The sequence below is a fragment of the Talpa europaea genome (assembly GCF_964194135.1).
Source record: "Talpa europaea genome assembly, chromosome: 9".
Classification (NCBI taxonomy): Eukaryota; Metazoa; Chordata; class Mammalia; order Eulipotyphla; family Talpidae; genus Talpa; species Talpa europaea.
Window position 1 is genome coordinate 13,678,797 of NC_140076.1, and position 10,422 is coordinate 13,689,218.

The 10,422-nt window shown below is 46.5% G+C and overlaps 1 protein-coding gene across 2 annotated transcripts in view; it reads left to right on the forward strand.

Moving 5' to 3' along the window:
- Nucleotides 1–9,206, forward strand: part of NIPAL3 (NIPA like domain containing 3) — a gene marked incomplete at its 3' end in the record, with an annotated part of 28,705 nt that extends 19,499 nt beyond the window's left edge. Inside the window, exons 8-11 of one of the 2 annotated variants that reach the window (XM_084241864.1) lie at nucleotides 1,440–1,528; nucleotides 2,283–2,346; nucleotides 4,092–4,186; nucleotides 9,007–9,206. In XM_084241864.1, coding sequence (XP_084097990.1) covers nucleotides 1,440–1,528; nucleotides 2,283–2,346; nucleotides 4,092–4,186; nucleotides 9,007–9,206 — 448 coding nt within the window. The remainder of the gene's footprint in view (nucleotides 1–1,439; nucleotides 1,529–2,282; nucleotides 2,347–4,091; nucleotides 4,187–9,006) is intronic. The other variant, XM_084241865.1, reaches the window with a different exon arrangement.
- Nucleotides 9,207–10,422: the final 1,216 nt, after the last annotated feature.

The window sequence follows — 10,422 nt, forward strand, 5'->3', positions numbered from 1 at the left end:
TGATCAGGGGCCCTCACATCCCACCTGCATCCCGGCCAACATCTGCCTCGGGAACGTCAGACAAAGCTCTGCCCTCCCCACAAGCCACCCAGGTGGAAAACAAAACAAGTTATCACTTCTTGTCCTCAAGAAATCTCCCCAAATCTTCCCAAATAGAAGAGCAAAGTTCTTTCTTTAAGAAAGAGAATTAAATTTAAAAAAATGACAATACCCGGGTGGGGCCTGGGCCTCGTTGATGTCTGAGACCCAGTGCCGGTCAGCAAGGGCTGGAAGGACGCGTGACAATCCTGCATGATGCATGAGGCTGATCCACCCTGGGCAGGGCGGGCCCTGGACTCTGGCCTGGGCTCACCAACCCCCAGCCGTGGCCTCTTGAGTGACAGCTGCAGAGGGGGTGCTGGGTTTAAGCGGGCCCTGCTCTCTGCTTTCACTTGAACTTGAGTTCATCCATGGGAGGCACACGTATATCCTCATTTTGCAAATAAGGAATTGTGGCTAAGCAGCCAGGAAGTGGGGAGCAGCAGGCTTCCCAGCCACGTCCCTCACCCCTTTGCTCTGCAGTCTCCCATTCCGCATCCCTCCCTAAGAAGCACACAGCTGGGCGCAGTGCCCAGAGTGCTGGCCAGTCGGCCAGTTGTATCAGCTTCTTTTATCACTGTGACTACTACTCCTAACCCTAGTCATCATCACTGAGCCCCTCAGGGGGCTACTCCAGGGTCACAAAGAGGAAGCAGACCCCCCACCTGCCTGGCAAGGGGCCCCTCAGTCAGTCAACACAGTGAGCACTGGGAGCTGGGGTGCCAGGCCCCTTGAGGCCCCCCGAGGTGCTCACAGCCCTGGTGTGGGGACAGCCTGGAGGGCTCACAGCCCTCCTGGGGGCACAGCCCCGGGGGAACCCGCGATTGTACAAGGCTGGGCACCAACTGGGATACTGCACAGAGAACAGCAAAAAATATGTCCCCAAGCCATGGCAGTGTTTATCCTAGTGATCGGGAAGGACTATAAGTTTCTTTTCCCTTTATTTATTGTAGTGATTACATTGTTTTAAATTAAGAAGATGTAATGATACAATATTAGGCAGAATGTGATAAGGGCTGTCAGAGCTCCTTGGAGTGTGTAAGAGACCACGGTGTCTCTTCTTGGTGGGGTGGGGACTCGGGGCACAGGGTTGAGGAGAAAGGCACTTGGGGTCACAGGAAGCATGTGGTCGAGGCATGAGACTGGGGAGTCATGCCCCTTGGGCAGTGGCGTGGGCCTCAGGCTCTTTGTCTCGGGGAAGAATGGGAGCAAAGCGTGGGCCTCAGACCTGGAGATACCCGCAATGGCATCTCTGTAACCCCCAGAGGCATGCCCTCATGCGTCCTCTTCATGTTTCACACCGAAGTCGACTGTCCTCAGCTTTCCCACAGCCCGCTGACCAGAGTGCCTTTGTATTGAAGGTTTTTAAGTCAAGCCTCACAGATGTACGACGCCTCTCTGATTGCCAGTGTGGGCTACATCCTGTCCACAACTATCGCTATCACAGCAGGTAAGGGGGGCACTGCTGGGGTCGTCTTCTTCTTTCACAGGGGGATACTGCCCTGTGTGGGTGGGCCGGTCCCACCTATGGCAGAAGGCCTGGCCAGCTCACTTGTCTGCCTGCCAGCGCTGAAAATGGTTTCATGGAGAAAGTTCAGGATTTAGAACCAGAGACACATGGGTTTAGAGCTGTGTGACTCTGAGCATCTCACTTAACCTCTCTGAACCTCAGTTCCACATTCCTGAAATGGAATTAATAACTTACCTTCTAGAATGGAACATGCACAATCCATACACTCCCTACTTTGTACAGCTTCTGCGAGGTTCTTTCACAGTTTTTAAGTCACTGTTGGCCGAGTGACCACAGAGGTCTCCTGTGTGATTTTCAGCGATGATGAGTCTGTGAATCATCTGCGACACAGATGGTTATTTCTCCATCTTGAGAAATGGGGAGTGGAGTAGAGTGCTGTAAAAACTGGTGACTGGGTCTGTTTCATTGGAGGAAGGTAGCTGTGGGGTACATGGGGACTCTGTTCTTTTTGTGTGTCTCACCTCCAAATAAAAACTTAAGAAAATAGATGGAGGTAAGAAGGGGGGAAGTCTGCTCCCCAGAATGGCTATTATTCCATTCTTCTAGTATTTTAGTAGACACTGTTTGTGGAATTTTTAATCACTTTGGTCCCGAGCAGGGCAGAGAGTTAGGCAGGGTGGTGAGTGGGTGACAGGAAACAGCTCACCTGTGCACATATGCTGTGCCCCTGCAGGCGCCATCTTCTACCTGGACTTCATCGGGGAGGATGCGCTGCACATCTGCATGTTTGCGCTGGGGTGAGTTCTGCCTGCCCTGGACCTCACAGTGCTGGACCAGCGCCCCAGGAGGTGGCCCTCTCCCCTTTAGAGCCCAGTCACTTGGGATCCTGAAGGCACCAGGCAGCTGCTGGGACTTTGGGGCTTCATCTCCTTCCCCTTTTCTCTTGGGCTTTGATCTCCTTGTTGTTTCTAAAATATCACATTTTGACACATGAAGAGACTCTCAACCTACCTTAGATTTATTTAAAAAAATGCATAGTGAAGCTGCATGAGGCACCAATATTTGACAAAATAACAACAGGAATGATAATATTCCACGTGGACAAGAGGAGGAGGAGAAAAGTCTTGGCCACACCGTGAGAAGCTGTTTAATGGGGAGAATAATTTGGCCATGTCTGTAAAAAGTTTAAACGAGCATGCTTTTGAATGCAGCATTCCATTTCCAACCACTTATCTTAGGGAAAAATACCTGAAATGGGACATGGCGACACATGTATTCAACTGTTTATTAATTTTAATGTTATTTGAATAAGTTAGCAATTGAAGCCACCTAAATGCCCAGGGGTAGAACTTAGGTTAAATAAATTAGGGACTATCCTTGTCATAAAGTACCTTTCTGCCACCTGGAAAATCTGAGGCCAGTGTGAAGGTGCTGCCATAGAACCACAGGTGGATACAGTGCATGGGAAAGGTTAACACTTTTTTATATGTGACCTACTCTATGATCCAGTAATTCTACGACCCATCTGGATAAATACCCAAAAGAAATGAGTGCATGTATTGACAAAATGGCTTGTATGTGATATAGGTATGTTCATAACAGGCCCAAATGGTCTGTAGGGGAGTGGAAAACATAATATATTCAGGGCCTCCCTGGTGGCTCAAGGGGTTAAGTCTCAGCACTATCAAGCTATCAGCAGCCACTGCAGCACGAGTTTGATCCCCAGCCAGGGCACTAACCCACGTGGTGCAGCAGGCCTCTCCTGATTCACCTGCTGCTCCCCTCAGCAGTACATTTCTTTAGATCCTTCTGTTCTGCTCCCCACTCTGTCTCTGGTGAATCCTCTTACCCCTCCCACACCTCTGGCCTACACCCCTGCTCTTGTACGCATAGATAAATAAATCTTTTTAAAATTTGTAATATATTCAGACAGAGTATTGTACATGCAATTAAAAATAATGAGCTGTCGATACGGGGGAAGGGATGAAAGTGTCTTTCCCCATCCACCTGGGTGGTGATTGCATGAGCGTGCAGGGAGAAAATCCAGTCGAGCTCTGTATTTAGGGCTTGTGCGCTTACTGCATGTGGGGGTGTGCCTGAGTGCTCAGGAAGCCTGCCTGTTTATTGAAGGTCTGGGGGAAAGAGAGAAAAAGACCTGCTTGGGGAGTGCAACTGGGAGAACACAGTGACTTTCTAATTTTTACTTTCTCTGTTTCTGCATTGATTGAATTTAGGCCATAAAGAATTTTTTTAATTAAAAAAATTAAACAATTCTGAGATACAGGCTAAGTGGGAATAAAGCCCCATAAGAGTTTTGCCCAGGAGAGTGGAATTAATTCTGATTAAGGTGTGTGCAGAGCAGGCGTGTGGGCTGCAGGGGCTGTCATCACTGTCTAGTACCTTCTTCCCGCTGACCGCAAGTCCAGCAGCCCGCTCCCCTCTGTCCTGCAACCTCTCTTTTTACCCTTTTCTCATTACCTGAAAGTGTCCCTCTCATCCTCTCTCTGGCCTGACTGCTCTTCCTCTCTTATTCATTCCTCAGGTGCCTCATCGCATTCTTGGGCGTCTTCTTAATCACACGTAACAGGAAGAAGTCCATTCCATTTGAGCCCTATATTTCCATGGATGCCATGCCAGGTAATGTCAAACCCCGTGTTCCCAGCTGGCCAGCCCATCCCTATAGAATGACGACAACATCCCGTTGAAAGAGAGACCGCGGCCACTGGTTCTGGTACTGGGAGGGCGTGCTGTGCCGTCATGGTGTGACTGTCTGTTTCTTTCTTTTTTAATCTCGGTGTGCAAAAGAGGAGGCAGTGGCTGAGGCACCTCGCTTGGTTTGAGCACATCTTGCTGGCTCCCATGTCTATTTCGGGATCTTTCAGACAATCCTGATTCACACTGGATGTAATTATGATCTGCAACACCAGGCTTCATGCCTGCAAAAGGAAAAATCCATCCCTCTAGTTGGCAAGGAATGATCAGAGAGGGCAAGGAAAATACAAAGAAGGAAATTCAAGTCTATAACCTCATTCCTTAGATTGCACGAGGGATCGTTCTAGAAATCCTAGTTTTCCAGAGACCTAAGAATTCATACTGAGAAGCTCAAGATCAGATACCTTTAAGCCTTCATAATAATAAATGTATGAATCGGCTGAATTCTGCACAAAAGGGTATGATGGGGCTTGTGGACAACTGGTGAGTACATACCTAGCCCCGGGGAGATCCAAATGGGAAAACTTAAGGCATGGGGCCAGCCTTACCTTGGTTTGCTGAGTTAAATTCTCTAGGTTTCTGGTGACTACTTTAACTCATCATATATGATGGAACTCCCTCAAAACATACCCCCACACCTCATTAAGACAGTCTCATTAACAAAACGTAATCACGTCAGTGACATCGAGTATAGCTTTTATAAAGTATTCTGTGATGCAGATGTGTCCCCAGGGCTGACTGAGGCGCCCCTACTTTTGATGGCCCCAGGGTTGATATGTCTCCTTTTATATTATTTCCTCATCTCTCGCTTATTCAGCTGTTGTCTGTCATTCTTGCTGTTACCAGCCTGCCTGCGTATAGCAGCTCCTTGTCAGTCATTTGACCCAACTTGTGCAAACTGTGTATAAAGTTAAAATAAATAAACTCTTAGTTGGGGACTTAAGGGTTCTCCCTAGGAGTAAAGTGCATGAGCTTTAGTGCATGGACCTTTTAAACATCTAATCTGGCTGCTGAGATGCCTTTTTTGCTTACTTCCTTGTTTCTCGGCTGTGTTCCGGATAGATGAGGGCGCTGGATAGCTGAATCCCAGATAGGTGAGGTGTCAACTCTGTGTGTGCAAGTATGTGTCCGTACCTGTGTGTTTGTGTGTTTTTAAAACTGTGTATGTGTATATATCTGTATAAAGACTTGTATATGCATATATACAGGTGTGTTTCCTGGTGGGAAATAGAAGGTAATCTAAGGTAACCTTAGAAATCAACATTGTGATGTTTGTGGATGTGGCTCTCGGCTTCCTCTGTGTCCTTGGGTCTGGTGGGATGTCAGATGTTGAAGGAAGGAGACCTTGCCCAATGGCTGGGGCACGTCAGGACACCTCTGAGTAGACGTGCGTTCTGTGCTGTGAATAGCTTGGCCTTGGAGTTCAGGTGACCTGGATTCAAATCCCAGCTCTGTCGCCAGCCCACTGTGTGACCTTGGCCATGTGCCTGGACCTCTGGCCCTTGCTTGTGAATGTCCTTTCAGGGTCACGGGATAATATAGTCAAGTCCCTTCGCACTGTGTCTGGGACGTGGTAGATGCCTGGCTTAGTTTGGTTTCACTTTCTCTTTGAAAACTGGAAACTTTCAAACACTTCTCTGACCTGATGGCAGATAGCACATAAAGAATAAAACTATTTAACAGTTGTTTTTCTAGCTCTATTGTCTCCTGTCAGCATCAGAACCTTGCTTTCAGTTTACCTAGACTGTTATCTTCACAACAGACTGGTGGCTGCTGTTCAAGAGGCCTTCAAATTCCAAAACTTCACTGCATGTCACAATTTGGAGAGACTTTTTTTCCTCTTCTTTTTTTTTTAGTGAAGATTTTAGTATTTGTGTATTTTTAGTATTTTAAATAATTCATTCAAGTGGTGCCTCTGGTTGTGACAACCAAATTTCCTTAATACAATTGCTTTTCTTCAAGAACAGGTCACCTTTTTTTGAAACCAGCCAGGAAAAGGTATGACACATGGACATTGCAGGAAAGGCTAAGTGTATGAAATCCTATGTCATTTAACTCAATTCTCATTTTGAAACCTCACTTAGAGTTGTTATTCTATTAGTGCAGTAGTTCATTAAAATCCATGTACCTGTTACTTAGGTTTTTTTGAAATAAGTCAGTTTACTATAAAGACTTCCCAACGTCCAAGTACTACTGATGACTGGCACTTGAATGACCTTGAGTAAATCTTGAGATATGTAATCTTAGTAAATAATTTTATATTCAGTGGCCTGTTTCCATATCTTTAATGAAATATTATAAGGCTGTGTAAACTTGTATATGTCCTGAGAGTGGTTTTACAAGTAAAAATTGCTAGGTAGACATAATTTCAGTTTAAGAAATTAATCTTCAATTTTTGGAGCACTAAACAAAAAGTTAATACTTAAGGTTTTTGTTTAACTTAAGGTTTTACGTTTGGACAAAATTTTTATTCTACTTCTCACATGCAACTTAGTCTACTAAGTACTGACAAAGGTGGCTGAGAAATGTTTGGTCTCGTTCAAAAACTTAATAGTTTTTTAGATCTTTAAATAAGTCAAATATAATGGTAAATATAGTATTTTGAATTTCTTATCTATTTTTTAAATTTCTTTGCATTTTAAAAGGACAGGTTTAGTAAGAGAAAGGGGAAAAAGAGACACCTGCATTGACACAGATGGGCAGGGAGCTGCCACAATTTGGAGAGGCTTGCAGGAATCCCAGCACCCTGAAGACTTTTCAAAAATGAGAAAAGAGTAAAGCAGTGCTAGTAGCTGGCAGCTACCTGGCACTGACAGCTGGGCCGTGGCATTTCTGGCTAAATGCAAACCATTGCACAGAACATCAGCGTCAGACAGGGGCCCTCTCTGGCCCTGGTGGATCAAGACGCCCGCAGGTCCACTCAGTGACCAGGCACAACATCACCAATAGCCATATCTCAGCACAACCTGCTGCCCCTTTCCCTGGCTGGCACGAGTGATTGCTGTTTCTTCACCAGTCACAGCTTTAGCCTCAATCTAGTCTTCGCTCCTGGATAAAAATTAGAAGAGTCCCAATTGCAGAATTATCCCCGCTTCCTGCCAGCATCTAATCTAAAGCCAAGCCCTGCTTTAAACCGTCCCTGATATCACCTACTACAAACCCAAATCCTCTCATTCCTGACACCCTCTTACTGAGGCGCCCACAGTGCTCCATGGTTCATGTCTCCCTCATTCTAATGGGTCAATAAACCCAAGCTAATTAGACTGTAAGTGTGTTGCTGGTGGTCCTTTGCTGAAAAGCGTTGACAAAAGCCAGAAGCTAAACCCTTTTCATCTTACAAAAGGTGATGATTCCAGAAAGAACCCAGCTCCAAAGTCACCCTGTACGTTGGCCTGGCAAGCCAGCTCTCTTCCTCGAGGAACAGGCACCCCCTCAGATCCTCAAGCTCTCCTCAAAAATCCAAACCATAGACTTGAAACTATACCCTTCAAATGACCCTCAGCTAAGGCTTTATGTAAGGTGGAAGCAAAGGGCCTTCCACAGACTGGGTCTTCCTGGGCCATTTGCAGAATGGATCAGAGCACAGGCTTTGGTGTCAGATTTCAGCTCTGCCTGGCATTCGCTGTGTGGCCTTGGGAAAATTACTTCACCGCTCTGAATCTCTGTTTTCTTGTCCAGAAAATGAGCAGAGTAGCAGATCTCTGTCATAGGACTTTAGGGAATTAAGTGCAGGTATAGAGGGAGGCCACGCAGCATTCCTGCTATGAGTGTGGGCTTTAGAGTTTTCACCTATGGAGTTGGGTCCCTTGCACTTACAGCTTTGTGATCCCAAGCAAGTTACTTAACCTTCAACTGCCTCCTTTCCTTTATCAGTAGTTGTGAGGATCAAATGAGATGAAACTGTATAACTTTAGAACAGGTCTACTGCCACCAACTAAACAGCTCGCATTAGCTGTTATCATTATCTCTGTTGTTGTTACTAATATGACTTAACACACAACTGTTGTTTTCATGGTTTCATGGCAGATACTTTACATTCAGTTTCTTATAACTCAGCCTAGAGGTAAGAGAGTTTGAAGGGTCTTAATTCCCATCCTGGAAAGAGCTGGCTTCAGAGGAGACCAGGTCCCACCTGACTAGGGAGTTGTAAATGAGATGAAAGCAATTAATGATTAAAGTCTTTGCTCTCAACTGTAAGTAGAAATCCATCACCAATGTGCCCAGAAGTAATAAGCAAAAATCACGCTACTATTTCTGGCAGATCAGGGAAGTTAGGGTTAAAGGTCAACACTCTCCCTCCGAGCATCACGGTGCATTGTCACCATCCCGAGTCCATGACACAAATGGATCCTCTCTCCACAGTAGTACATGAAGTTTTCCAGATCCCGACGTAAAGTAGCAGAAAAGGGTTGGCATCTACCACGTTCACAGTGCAGTGCTGGTCCCGCTCTACCTGCCACCTAAACAGACATCCCACCTCATTCTAGACCCACTGAGGCTTGTCTCCACAGGGGCTGGTCTGTGTGCATATTTCCTGACGTTTCATCCCTTGTTGCTTAGCAACTGTCATTTTTCTCGTGTATATTTATGGCTGTTCTTTTTTCAATCTAAAGCATTCAGGAAATTGACAATGCACATGATTAGCTTCCAAGCACTATAATTAGTTGGCGGTGGGCTAGAGGAAGACGCAGCCTTCTGCAGCCCCCTTACCCCCATAATGACTGGGGAAATGGATTTCATTGCAGGTATGCAAAACATGCATGACAAGGGGATGACAGTCCAGCCTGACCTCAAAGCTTCTTTTTCCTACGGGGCCCTAGAAAATAACGACAGCGTCTCTGAGATCTACGCTCCTGCCACACTGCCCGTCATGCAAGAAGAGCACAGCTCCCGAGGTACCCCCGGGGTTCCCTACCGAGTCCTGGAGCACACCAAGAAGGAGTGAGCCCCCAGAAGGAGACGCACTTCCCCTCCATTTATAACTGCTCACGCTGTGCTGAGAGTGTTTCAACCTTAATTCTCAAACTTGCCTTTCAAGTCTTATTTTTTTAAACCAAGAACTCTATGGACAGAGATCTTGAAAGCCTTTGTCTCTGGCAAAGGATGCCTCGTTTTGGTCATGGAAATTTCACTGATGAGGGTGGGGGTGGGGGTGAATGCAGTATTCCAGATGAACAGTAGGGAACTCAGCTGCTGCCTGGCACAGGCCAGCCAGGTTTGGAAAGCCTTTATCATCCTGAGGATGGTGACTGAGCTTCCCTAGTCAGTGGCCAAAGGTCGCCATATTTCTCAGCATTAAAGCCAGGCAAAGATTCTGCTTTTACTTTGCAAATCCAATGAAAGGCTAGAGACCTTAAATCTAATCTTGCTCCACCTCCCGGGCTGGGCTGATCTCTGTCCATCTCACTCATGATTCCATATTTGTAGTACCTTCCATGTCGTCTTCGTGTGGCAGGGGGAGCGAGCCCGTGTGGAACAATCTGCCTGCAGGAAAGGCACAGCTGCCTCCCGTTGTGCCCTTCCAGTGAAGTGTGTTCAATGCCTTTGTGTTGGATAGATGAAAATTGACTTGCTTTTGGTTCTGTGAACTACTTGATTGCTTCCCCCCAGACACCCCAACAAGGGGATTGGGAGGTTATGAGTTGGAGGGGAGAGGGTGGGATAAGGACAGCAGTAGGGGTGGTGTTGCATTAGCCCATAAAGGAAGAAAAATCCCTTTCCTTCTTAGAAATTACAAAATGCGATTGCTTTACTTATAAACGGATAAACAGAAAATTGGCTGTTTTTTCCAGCCCTGGGAAGATTGGGGGTGTTCATCTTGCATCCGTCCTCTCCTTTGTAGAGAGACAGACTCAAGCTTGAGCTCTTGGTTAATGCCCTGGGAGTCCATCGAGACCCTGGTCCTCGTGCCCATGCACAGGCATCTGGGAGAAGCGAGCATCCTCAGAAGTGGGGCTGCTGCTTGCTGTCTGGCTGTGTGCGTGCTTATCTTCCCTTAGACTGACAGGATACTTTGAGAATAGCAGATAATGGTTTGCAAACTTTAATGTGAATAAGGTTAAGGAGATTGTCTATAAATGCAGAGTCCTACATCCTAACCACAGATACGGGGATGGAGCCCCGGAGGCTGCAGTCTTACTGGCAGCACAGGTGATTCTGAT